Genomic DNA, 12,877 nt, shown 5'->3' with positions numbered 1-12,877 from the left:
TCACACTTCCAAGAAAGAAGATCCCCTACACAGAGCTGTCCCCCCCCCGATTAAAGGGGGCTGTTTGTAGCAGAAAATCAGAGCAAAGCAGCTGTAATTCTTTGAAAGGAAAACAGGACAGAGAACAATCTATAAAAGGCTCTTTGTGGTAATTTATCACACATGTTTATTTCTTTGCATGAAACAGCTTCGGAGCAGAACCAGCGCCAGATTCCTGTGTTGCTGTCAGAGCCACCAACACAGATCTGTTTCCATTTCCAATCTTCACTTATATTGGCCAAGACCAAGCCACAAGGCAGAAATCTCCCCTCTGCATTTTAACAACAGGCACAGCCTGACCTTGTTCCCAGAACTGGGAACCATTTGCTGGCTGCCCCCTCCTCCCCCAGCCACAGATGAGGCACCCCGGAACAGCAGCTTGTTTTGGCTCCACAGCTTGCCATGTGCTCTCATGATACCCTGGGGACTTGTTACTGAAAAAGGCTTTAAACTCAAGAGGCTCTAATCCTCAGAGATCCCCTTTATCCCTGTCTGAGCGTCCCTGCCACAAGATCACACCACGTCCCAGGAGGTGTCAACACCTGAAGCCCCACAAGCTGGGTTTCAGGGACACCCTGCCACAAAGCAGCAACCAAACCCTGCCTGGGGTGGCTGAGGACCACTGCACCAGTGGGTCTGACCCATTTCCTGGAGCGCCTCGGGTCACCTGCAGCTGGCAGAAGGGAGTCACCACGCTGTGACTGGTGCACGCCGGTGTGTGCCCGGCGGCCAGCGCCTGTGCCAGCCAGCCCGAGCTCCCCAGCACCCGGAGCCAAGCAGGGCTCAGTGCCTCGGTAATGAACATCCTTACAAAGGTCTTTTGAGTGTCCCCTTTCAGCGTTCAGCCCATCTCCTCCTGGGCACAAGGCAGAGCACAGCATGTTCGTCACCCACAGCCTACAAGCCACAGGCTTGTCCCTCCCTTCCTCCCTCGCCTGCCTCCAGGGGCCACAGCTGGAAGGAATCCACGAGGTATCACCCTGTGACAGCAGAAGATGGCTCTTGACACACCAAGTGCAGCTTGCATGCAGAATGATAAAGCTGTAAGCTGCCAACCACCAAAATACAGCTGGTTCCAATAGTCAGCGGCACAGCTACACTTCGGAGCAGGTGAAGAAGTGCTTCCCTCCCACTTTAGGCTATTTTTAATCACATTCACACACCTCAGGTACTGAGATGCCTCTGTGCAGCTGCACAGGCAGCTACACTTGCCTCTGGATTTGAGAAGTCAGGCCTGAAGCCACCCCAGCTCTTGCAGAGTACACCTGGAGGGGATGGACTCCACCTGAGGCATCTGTGTGACCTCAGAGCATCACTGCTTGCTCCAGACCTCCTCAAGGCTTGGATCTCTTCTTGGAAGATCTGACATTTTCCTGCTGCTGCTCTTCCTTGGCACTGCAGAGCTGGCTCACTAATGAGGGCACTAATAAGTGGCTTTGCTTACTTCTGCTGCTGAAAGCCACACTACAGCACACCCAATCTATTCCTGCCCTATCCTGCCCTCACTCCTATCATCACCAGTGGCTCTAAAATAAACTGTGACCCCTTGACAACCACCCAGAGAGACAATAACCAATGCTGGCAGCAGCAGGATGGGAATCCTCTCCTCTCCCACAGCACTAGTGATGTTCTCCTCTCCTTGCTTTTATTTGAAGTGTGGCAGGATGACATTTGCTCCATAGTTCCTCGGGGTCACAGCCAAGGCTTCCAGTGAAGAACACCACATATGAAGGAGAGAGCAACATCTGCACAGAGTTTTGAAAGCTTTGAATATATGAAAGCAGCAGCAAAAGCACAGTACACAGAGTGCTCTGTAAAGCCAGCCTTTGCCAAATTTAGGTCTCGGGAGCTCAGCCAGTGTCTAAGCCTTGTCCAGTCAGCGTCTAAGCCCTGTTAAATTAGAGGTAACTTTAACAGGAAGTTTTGCTTCAACAGCAAGTTCAAGGTAGTGCAGTCCAAATCTGAAAGTGCTCAACTACAGCTCTGGGGAAAAAAAAAATTAAAAAAAAAAAAATCGGTGCTTCCCAGGCTTGTTTTCTGGGCGACTTTCCACCCAGCCCTGTTTGAGCCACACTGACAACAATCAGGGTAATGAGGCAGAAAATAAAGCAGTTATTTGGAGAATGATACTGCTTCTGCCTCCAGGCAGAAAGAACCCCCAAAACATAGAGATCCAGCTGACAGTTGTTGACCAAAGCTTTCCATATAATCCTGAACATATCCAAGTGGCCTGTGCACATCCAACAACACAGCATTTCTAAGGACGCCTGTAAGGGATTCTCAGCCTTCTGAAAAGCAAAAGCTTTTGTGATCAAGAAGAACCATTTTCCCGGGGCGAGATGCAAACTGTGCTTGCAGAAAGCTGGTCATACCCAGCTGCAAGGGTTTGTGCCCTGCTGATTCTTCCTGCATTATGTCAATGCTAAGTCCAGTGCAAACACACATCCAGCCTGTGCCAAGCAGCTGAGCACTGGATGTACAGGCACATGATGAGTCCTAGACAAAAACACTTCCTTTTTCCCCCTCCCCCCACCTTCACCTGAGATACAAAGGGCAGGTGGGAAAAAAAAAAAAAAGGATTGGGGCAAACAAGCTTTAGAATAACAACCAAGGACTCACTCCTAAGGGTGACTGACCCTTTGTACCAAACACAAGCACGTGCTATTCAAACCACAAGCAGAAGATCCACTTCGTTCTTTCCTGCCAGCCCAGCTCACAGCCACAGGGAGGGATAAAGCAGTCAGGTAGTAACTCCTCACTTACCGTGAGCGATGTGAAGGTCATGCACATCCCACCAAAGCCATTCAGAGCCAGGGCAATGAATATCAGCACAGACAGAGCTGCAACAATAAAAAAACCTCCCCTTAGCTTCCACTGGGTGCAGAGGGAAAGGAGACAGAGCCCTGAGGACTTTGGTCCTGACACGCAAAAACCTCAGCGGATCAACACCCTCAGGACATGTCTCGCTGTTCCTGACCCAGCCCCCATCTTCTCCCCAGCCACACAGACTGGGACGGACAGGGCTCTCCTCCAAGGCAGAGCTCAGGACAGGATGGAAGGGTTCCTTTTCTCTAATGAACAGACTCGCTGATGCAGCTTGTCTGATGGCTCTCAAAAGGCAGATTTACTTGAACAAACTGAATCCAAAGTGCCGTCTCACTATCTGCTCTTGAGGAGCAAGCTCCATCTATCTTTGGCAAAAAAGCCAGTTACCCATTGTGTGCTGTTACCTATTTCCCAACCCTGAAAAAGCCATGAACTCCTTTGGAATTGCTCCTTTACAGGACCTGGCCCTGCCCAAACACAAAAACTAAGAGACCTGGGTATCTCAGATGTTTGGCCCTTGCTACACTCTCCACTTGGTGTTGTGAAACACCAGCCCTTCCCAGAGCCACTTAGCTCCCTCAGGCTGGCAGATTGCTTGGCTTGTGTCCCCAGCAAGACCCCAGTACAGCACTGGAGGGTGACAGTTTGAACTCTGCTTGCCCAAAAACCCCAAACCACAGCCCTGAAATGCTCCCAGCTCAGCAGAAAGGTGCCGACTTACAGTCTGGGTTACTGGCACCGTATGCGATCATCACGCAGGACACAGCAAAGCAGGCACTGAAAGGGAACCAGAGCCATGAGTTTCTCACAAACAGCCTCACCCACAGTCAATTACAGCTGCTTCCACCTCCTCAGTGCTTTGCAGGGCAATTTCTGTAAGAGGGAGGGAAGCTGGCAATTCAGAAAGAAAAATCCAGGGAAATACCCAAATATTACTGGCAAACAAGTATTACAGGCAAGCCTTGCACAAGGGCTGAGGCAGGAACCTTTCCTCCCAGCACTGACGCAGCTCTGTCTGGACCCAAATTCCCACTGGTTTTCCAGCACAGTTTTTCTGGCCCTCACCTCGGGGTGACCAAAGGCAGCAGCAGCAGCAGCCCTTGTCCTGAGCCCCAGCACTCAATTCCTCTCTGGTAGGGACTGACTCAGAGACTTGCCCTGTTTTTCCAACTCTGCCCACAGGCCAGTTTGGTTTCTGATCAAGTTCACTGCATTAAAATTGTGATAATTAAAACAGTGCTGAGGTCCACTGATTGCAAAGGTCACTAATCCCTATGTGCCATGACAGAAGCAGTTGACAATCTTCTGTTTGAGGCAGAAAGCAACACACACCACATGGAAGAGAAGGGCCCTGGGAAAGGCAACAGGACATGTTTATCCCTGAGTTAACTCCCCAGCCTACGAACAATGATGTAACATCTTGGGTTTGTGCCTCTCAGGACATAGCTCCCAGCCCAAGGAGAAAGCTACCCTCCCTGACTCACAAATGACTCCGCTCTTCCTCCAGGCTTCATCTGGACAGGGATCACAGAGCAGCACTGGAGAGCTGAAGTGTGGACATGGAGTTCCAGGCCCTTCCCTTATGGAGCAATTCACTGTGCTGGCTGAAATCACCCCAGAGCTGCTCTGCTGTCCTGTGCACAACTCCCAGCCCCATCCCTCAGACGCTTCCCAAGGCTGCAGGGACCCCACAACAGGCACAGCACCCAGACAGGGTGGGAATTGAGCCCTCAGCCCACCCCTGGAGCCCTGGCACACCCACCTGCCCAGCAGCCGCAGCTTGCGAGGGCCGTACTTGTCCATGACAATTCCCAAGGGCAGCGTGATGGCACTGAGCAGGAAGGAGCCGATGGTGAAGGCCAAGTTCAGCATTTCATCCTGGGCATTGCAGGAAGGCCATTTGTGCTCTGAAGCTGTGCTGTTCTCGTCCTCAGAGCTGTTGGTGGTGGTCTCTACACAGGGTGAGAGAGGACAGTTAGGATGAGGCTTGAAATGCTGCAGGGAGGAGGAAAGGGAAAAGCCCTGCTGGGCATATGCCCTCCACAGTCCAGTTTTTATTCTAATCAGTGAGAAATGGAGGAGAGCAGCAGAAGGATGAGGGAAACCTGATGAGCTCTGCTTTGAGCAAGGAAGGCACCCAGGGGACAGGCATCCCATGCAGCAGCAGGGTAAAAACCTAAGGATGGAGATTCATTAATTTATTGAAACAACTACACAGCAATGGCCTGGCAATTACAGGAGACTAAACCCAGCTGAACCTAAAGGGACTGATACAAAAATAAGGTCCTCCTAATCTACAGCTGTCATGTTCTCAGAGATCCTTTCCCTAACAAAGCTAACGACAGCTACAGCCAAATCAGTTATTTTGGTTCCAGACACCAGGCTGACAAGGCCTGGCACTGAGCAACAGCCTGCTCAAATGAAAAGCTTCCTACCCTCACTGCAGGCATCAGGATGAAGAATGGCTTTGCAGTAGCCACCCTGCTTTGACTGCCCTAGCTCTGAAAAATCCTTCCTGGATTTAACTACCCTGTTCCCAGGGGGCCTTGGCAGCTCACCTGCCTTCTCTGTTTTTTTAAAGGATTGATACATCTTTAACTCCTGCCCCGTAATTAGCATTTTCTATTCTTTCAAAATGGGTTTAGGTCATACAGATCAATTATATCCCCAGCTTTCTGTTCTTGCCCTTACATGAGGAACTCTGCATGCAAACTCCCACGCTGAACAGAGCACACGTTGTGTAACCGAGACAGAAACAGGACAGTTCAAAAAAAAAAAAGGAAAGAAGTTCCCTTTTACTGCCTCATGTCAACTCTTCTCCTGTTACATGCCTATCCCAAGGTTGCTTACAACTCCTCGAGTGAGTACGTGTGCATTCAGACTCCCATTAACTCACAGCTCCAGTGCCCTCCACCTCTCCTTCTCCCAACACTTCCCTGGAACCTTTGCTGGTATGACAAAGCACTTGCTCCTTGCTGCTGCTGCAAGCCAGTGATATAAAACACTCTCCTTCATATTTAATAATTGATCTGACAAAGTTCAATATTAAAGGAGGAACAAAGAGAGAAGTCACTGACATAACCACCAGCATGAAGTGAAGCTGGAGATTCCCAGCGAGCCCTGGCTGGTTTAGTTAATTAGCAGGAATCCCCCATGTACTAGTGACTTCACATTCACTGCTTGGTGTGGCTGGTGGAGGAGATCCCCTTGGCTGCTCTCACACTCCCCTACATCTCTGGAGTTAACACAGCCCCATCTTGCACCTCCCTCCCTTTCTACCCAAGCCTCAGCCCCTCCAACTCTAACTGGTTTCACCCTGGCTCTCCCAGCTGCTCTAAACCACCCTGCCAGCTTTGTGTCCACTGCAAACAAACCTCACTCCACCTTCCTGCCATTAGGCACTGATATCTGAGGCTTTGGAGCTGCTTGCAAACCTTCCTGGGGCCCCTCCCAGCACTCCAAGGGAGGCAGGGGCATTTCTCCCCATTTCCACTGCTCCCACCAGCATCTTTGCTAAGATGGTTTCAAACTGCCCATGTTCCTTTCCACTGCCATGTGCTCCTGATCGATAACTTAATCTGCCCCTTCTCTCGCCCTGTTAGCCATGGATAGCCAGAGTAAGCAACAAATATCCCCAAAATGTCACATGTGCTACCAGCAGCATCTCCTCTGCAAGGAAGGCAGCACTGCAGCCCAAGGCACATCCTTAGAAATCAGTCCTGGACAGACTCTGGGAGGCTCTCTGCAGTTTTCACCCACAGCATCAAGGCCTTTGGGCTCTCCACAAAGATAAATTCATAGGAAACAGATGTGGGTGAGAGGTGAAACTCGGGAAAACAAGGAAGGGGGGGGGAATTGACAAAGTAGTAGCAGTTTCCCTGTGTCAGCACTCTCCAGAGACAGCTCAGCTGCGGAGTGGAAGGAGAGTGGAGGGACACGAACAATGCAGTGACCTTATAACTTGTGGCTGCACGTGTTAAAGCCTCAGTAACCCTCCCCACAAAGAGATCTCAAAACAGAAATATTCAGCCTTTAAAGCTGGAGAATATGAATTCCTGTTCATGTTTTGATTTGTTCAGCTGCTGCACATCCCCAAAGAGTTTGCACAGCACACACCTGCTGGCCCTCCCATAACCAGTGTACACGGTGGGCACCAACACCAGGAGGTGATGAGGACACAGCTCAGAAAGCTGTGGAAACAGCAAAGAAATTTGCCCCTCTCTGAACATTTGCTGCAGCCAGAAAGGCTGGGAATGGGACACCAAACTTCACTCCCTGCCTGCACAACGACCTTGTTTACAGGTGCTCAGCCCCAGCTCCAAGCAGGGGCCAGGCAACAGTGCTATGTGGAAATACAAATTGTGAAAATAGAAGCAGCTCCTAAGCAACAAGATCCATTGAGGCATAATGGAAATGATTCCAGCAGCCCTTGGCACCCTGACATTCCCGATCCTTTGAGCCACCTCCATAAATAGAACATTTTGGAGCAGCTGCAGGTGTGTGCAGCAGGCACAAGGTCCAACCAAGAGCCAGCTCATCCAGGAGCATGGATTTGGGTGCCAGCACAGGAGAGTGAATGGCAGCACAGGACAGGCAGCTAGGAGGGGTTTAATGGGCAGAGAACCTGCCTAACTACTCACCTACCTAATGCACCTGGTTACAGCAAACAGCAGCTTCCCCTCAATCACAGCTCAGATCCTGTTCCAGATCAGTGCACGCCACACTCCTGGGGAAAATATCCTACATGCCTGGCTCCATCTGGAAAACTGCTGTGGGGAAGGGCTGGCTCTATGCCTACAGTGATGCCCTCCCCAAATTCTCTTGCCAAGTCCACCTGCATACAGCACTCCAGGTGTGACACCCGGGCGAGGCAGCAGCACAGAGGCTGTGCTCACTCACTGCTGCCTCACTGATGAGCCAGGAGAAGCTACAAGTCTTTACCAGCAATTACAAGAACATTGCTGCCTATTTTTACAGCACTCCCCGCACAAGCAGCAGGATTTCTACTGCCCAATTAGTAGTTCAAGTTACTATTTAAAGAATGACAGCTTAGGTGAGGAGAAGGCTGCCTGGGTAATCATTTATGTCAAGATCATCGCTGGGATTTGTTCAGGCTGGAACATTTAAAGCCATCCTTTCTCCCAAATTAAGTGCTGCAGGTTCCATGCAAGGGTCAATCATTAACTGCTCTTCACTGACCTCTTCAAATCCCAGGCACACACACACACCACATCAGCAGAGGAACGAGTCTGGCTTTTCCAGGAGTGACTGCCATCTCAGATGGCAGAGAGGAGCTTTCCTTTCATCTTGTTTCATGGATCAGACTGAGTCAAACAGGCAAGACACCCCCAGCCACCCTGACAGTAGCTCTGTAGAACACAGCCTGCACACCCCTCACCTTCCTCCTCATTTCTTTTATAGAAATAAAAAAGAAAAAAAAGGAGAGGGAAAAAAAAAGACAAATCAAGGGCAAAGAACTGGGAGTATTGGTGTTAAAAAAATAGCATACTGAACGACATGTGCAAACAACTGATTCTGCAGTCTGCCCACATAAGAACATGTTTTCTCTTTTCAGGATGGTGTCATACTTCTGGGAACTGGGAGGGGATGTTCTTGATTTGTACCACTGCAAAAGCAATTTGTTCGGGTTTCCCTGCCCCTCCACTTGCACTTCCAGGACCCCCTCTCTGGGTGCCTGAAAGCTTCATATGTGACCAAGGCACAGTCTCAGTTAAACTCCCCTTCTCATCCCAGCTGTGGTTTCATTTTGCCGCAGTTCTCACCCAGGGCCAGCACCTTCCCACAACAGCTGCTGATCAGCACAGTGTGTTTCCTGTACTAATCTTTTTCTGTTTACAGGTTCACGTGTGTAGCCTTTTCACAAACCGTTGCTGTTCATTATCTCCTCAGATTGTAAGGGACCTTCAGACTGCAAGTTCCCCACCCCACACCTCAGATAAATAAGGGAAAAGAGCTGCAAGGTAGCACCTTCCCCCTATGACCACGTCAGGGCTCGTTAACTTGCTGTAAGTGAATTAGCTTATCATCCCTTTGGTATTCTGCAGTCCTGTCTCAGAAGAAAGCCCTCCGTGCCCCTTATCTCTGCTCTTTGTGAGCAGATTATCAAATTCAGGACTTTTTTTTTTAAACATGTTTCAGACCCAAGCGTTCAGCTTCCCAATCCCAGAAACATCATAGCAAGGCAAGGCCCTGGACTGATCAAATTCCCCACGAGCTGATAAGGCCCAGAACTGTGATAAAGACTGTGGAGTCAGCACTCACACCGAATAAAAGATGCTGCTTCAGTTGGTTAAAGGCCAAGTAGTAGTGTAGTAAAATTAAAATGGGAACAAAGTGCTACTACCAGGCTCCTTGTCAGCGAATTTCAAACATACCTCTCAGGAGGTGGCCCAACGGGTACAACCCCCCCCCTCCAGCCCTGTTGCACAACTGCTCTAAAAATATTTTGTTATTTCAGACTTTTTTTTTCCCCAGGTGTCCATCTCCACCCTCATGCCACTGAGTCCCTTGGACCCCACGTTTGTACAGTGGCTGAGTAAAATCCAACGCAAGGAGCCAAGGGCAAGCACGGAAAGCCAGGGATTCAACAGGGAGACAAGGAGTCCTTCATGAACTGCAGCACTTTCTGGGCAGCTGCTGGTACCTTCAGAGAAGAGCCTGCAGAAGGGACAAGGTCTAGTTCTGCCTTTCATTGGAAAGCATCACAAAGTGCAAGAGCTTTTGCTGACAAACCAAAAGCCCTGCCAAGAACCTTTGGCTCATTAGTAAAAGTCTATTTTTTTTTGCAATACTTACATGCCCACAGCAGCATTAGGAACAACAAGTGCCCAAAGGCTACTAGTCATGATTTGTTTGCACCAACTTTCCAGCCAAGCACCCACTTGGCTGCAGGATTCAATAGATTACACTGGAAAAGGCAAACCCTCATCCCAGCAAAGGGAAAACTCAGCTTGGGGCTGGTCATTGAGAGTCTCCACACACTTGGAGCCAGGAGTCTTCCCCACAAAACTCTTCCAGTGAGGACAAAAGCAGAAAAAGGAAAGTGAGTCAGCACGGATGAATGTCCCAAAGCTCATCACAAGCCATCACCGAGTTCAGCACTGATGGCCAGATATTTAAGGACAATAAGAACATTTGACTACACAAGTTTCTTCTCAGGGATTAAGCTTTCTTGCCTCAGGGCACAGGTTGGCCACTGGGAGGGAGCAGTTGCCCCCAGGGCAGCAATTTCACAGCAGTCCAAACATCTGCATCTTCCCTGTGATCTGTGGGCATGGGCACTCCCACGGGGAGAGCCAGAAAAGCCACAGATTAGCAAACAGGAGTGAGAAACCCAGATGGACCTTTGATTTGGGACAAACTGAAAGGAATCAAGGCAAAGAGCAGGAGGTGGGCCCTAAGTGGAGCTCTTGTCAGCAGAGCACATCTCAGGAAGCAGACAGGGTAATGCCTGCTCACTGAGACAGCCAGCATTTGCTTATCAGCTCCCGTGTGCTTTATCTGGGTGGCAGAAAGTCTCCACCTGATAGTTTAATGTGAACTCTTACACAGGCATGTGACGAAGTCTCCATGATGTGGAGAGAACACAGCAGCCTTGAATAGAAGTCCTGCAAGGTCTCCAGGCACTGGAATGCTCCTGGAGACCCGAGTGACACGGACACGCTTGGGAGCACTGCCCTGAGAGCAGAGCACAGGATGGAGATCAAGCAGCCAAGCTACAGCTGATAAAAGACTGAAACATGTGCATGTTTGCCAGGTGCACCAACCCAGGCTCTGGTACACAAAGCAGGAGAGATAACAAGCAGCTGATGAATGAGCAAAACCCAAAGTATCATCACAACTATTCACAGGCACCTTTGCCTGCACTTTGTTCCCCCACGCTTGTTTTCCCCCACTCTTCTCAGCCCTTACTCACTGAGGGTACATGCACTGATTTCCAGCTCTTTTCACAAACTGCTTCCTCCATCAGCCCCAGATGGGCTGATCCAGTCCCAGTCTCCATCACACATCTCTGGACAGAGCCCAGACTGCCTCTCTTCACTTTGCCCTTCCTTTCTCTGAGCACACACAAACCCTCAGTCACCACAGCAGCTTTCCAAATCCACACCACACCTTTACCCTCGGGTTCTTCTTAACCCCACTGACCACCCAAACACGCTGTGGGATGCTTAATTCTCTCCATGCCCAGGCTGGGGACAGATGTCCACATCCAGGCTGTTTTCCCAGGATTTGCAGGCTGTGTCTGCAACAGGGACAGCCACTTCTGGCTGGGGCAGAGGGTAAATCCCAAGCCCTCACAGAAATACAGCCTGGTTTGAGCACATCCTGGGTGCTTGAAGAAGGAGAGGAACAATCAGAAGCATTTACTTCCACAAATTCTCCTCAACAGCAGCACTGGACTGCCCTGATATTATTGCCACCCATGCTCCTTGTTTTCTTACCACCAAGGACAAAGTTCCTCTCAAACTCAGGAAAAGCCCCCCCACAATTCATCATCCTCCAGAATCCATCCAGTCTTCCCTTGCAGAGGAAGAACCCATGGCCAAGTGGAAAAGGCCATCCAGAAAAGCTCTACCTCATCATTAAAGCTCCTTTTTCCAATCACTCTACGAAGCAACAGCACCTACAGGCACACTGCACCATCACAAGGATCCCACTGGTTTTGGAAAGGAGCACACATCCCTTCCTTCTGTCCTGGGACCAATGTGGAGCTCAGCCCTCCTCCAACCAGCTCCACACCACCCTAGAACAGAGAACCACACACGAGCCCAGAGCATCCTTACCTAGCCCGTAGCACAGGTAGGAATAAAACCCTTCTGCCTTCAGCATGATGAGCAGGGACCCCCAGCCCAGCAGGACGGCGGAGAAGAGCAGGTTCTCGATGATGGCTGTGAACGCCATCCACCAGCGCCGCCGGTGTGCCGTGGCCAGTGTGGGGGCCATGGCTGCCTGGGGGGTGGCCTCTTTCAGAGCCTCAAACCTGCAGGGAACAACATCCAGTGAGTCCACACACAGAGCACAGATTGCTCAGAAAGCACCAAAAAACCCCATGGTTTAAGGAATCTCCCTACTAGCACCCAAGCAAAGCTGCCTGCTGAATGCCAGGCACTTGGGTGCAGAACTGGTTTTTGCAGGTACCAGCTTGCCAAGCAACCTGGAGGGATGGGGGAGGCACAGGTGCCCTTGGAAGAGCCCCTCGGGGGCTCGGTCTGTGTGACACAGGGCTCTGCTCAAGGACTCTGTTCCACTTCCCGAGCAACAGGTATGAAAATGCAGCAAACAGCCACTGCCCGGAGCCCACTGCCCCGGCACAGGGCAGGCACCTCATTTGTAAGGCAGGGAGGGAATAAATGCCAGGGCAGGGGGGCTCCAGCCAGCACCCCGATCTCCCCACTGCCATCAGGCAGGGGCTGGGACAGGGGACACAGCCCCACATCCCCAGGGGTGGCTTCAGAGACCCACCAGGTTTTCTCTGTTCCTGCTCCGGAAGGTGTGTGAGGGTTCTATAAATGCAGTTTATACCACCAATGGCTCATCAAGGAGCACTTTTTGCCGCCTGCCAGACCACCCAGCTGGGGGACACTGCAGCTCACTGGCATCTCCAGGCTGCCCCAGATGCTGGAGATGCATTCACTGTGTCCCAGCTCCTGGGGAGTGAGCAAATTTGGGAACACACCTGGTTGTCCAAGGGGCAGCCCTGGGGAGCCTCGAGGTGAGGGGCCACCCCTGTGTCACCAGGCAGGTGGCCCTTGGAGACAAACTAAGGCTTTTCCCAGCCCAAGCACACCTCAGCCTGCACTGTGGGGAAACCAGCTAGCCACGCATCCAGCCAGGACAGCTTCTCTTATTAGCGAGACCCCAGCACCGGCTGCTTTGGCGGGCTGGGGGTCTGACCCGGCTCCCTGCAGGGATGCCTGGAGGTCAGGGCCCCTTTCCAGCCACAGCAGTCGGTTCAGAGCCCCTTGCCCTGGAAGCCAGCCTGCCGCCGTGC

General features: G+C 51.1%; 1 protein-coding gene across 2 annotated transcripts in view; it reads right to left on the bottom strand.

Annotated features, from left to right (window-relative positions):
• SLC43A2 (solute carrier family 43 member 2) overlaps positions 1-11,866 on the bottom strand; it is a 30,910-nt gene extending 19,044 nt beyond the window's left edge. Inside the window, exons 1-4 of one of the 2 annotated variants that reach the window (XM_017742987.1) lie at positions 11,670-11,866; positions 4,628-4,817; positions 3,587-3,642; positions 2,803-2,879 (exon numbers count right to left, since the gene is read on the bottom strand). In XM_017742987.1, coding sequence (XP_017598476.1) covers positions 2,803-2,879; positions 3,587-3,642; positions 4,628-4,817; positions 11,670-11,829 — 483 coding nt within the window. In that variant the 5' untranslated portion in view covers positions 11,830-11,866. Of the gene's footprint in view, positions 1-2,802; positions 2,880-3,586; positions 3,643-4,627; positions 4,818-11,669 lie in introns of those variants that run through there. The other variant, XM_017742988.1, reaches the window with a different exon arrangement.
• Positions 11,867-12,877: the final 1,011 nt, after the last annotated feature.

This window comes from Corvus brachyrhynchos, unplaced genomic scaffold, assembly GCF_000691975.1.
Source record: "Corvus brachyrhynchos isolate BGI_N302 unplaced genomic scaffold, ASM69197v1 scaffold99, whole genome shotgun sequence".
Taxonomy (NCBI): Eukaryota; Metazoa; Chordata; class Aves; order Passeriformes; family Corvidae; genus Corvus; species Corvus brachyrhynchos.
The sequence above is the reverse complement of the archived record's forward strand: the minus strand, read 5'-3'. Positions and strand labels throughout refer to the sequence as shown.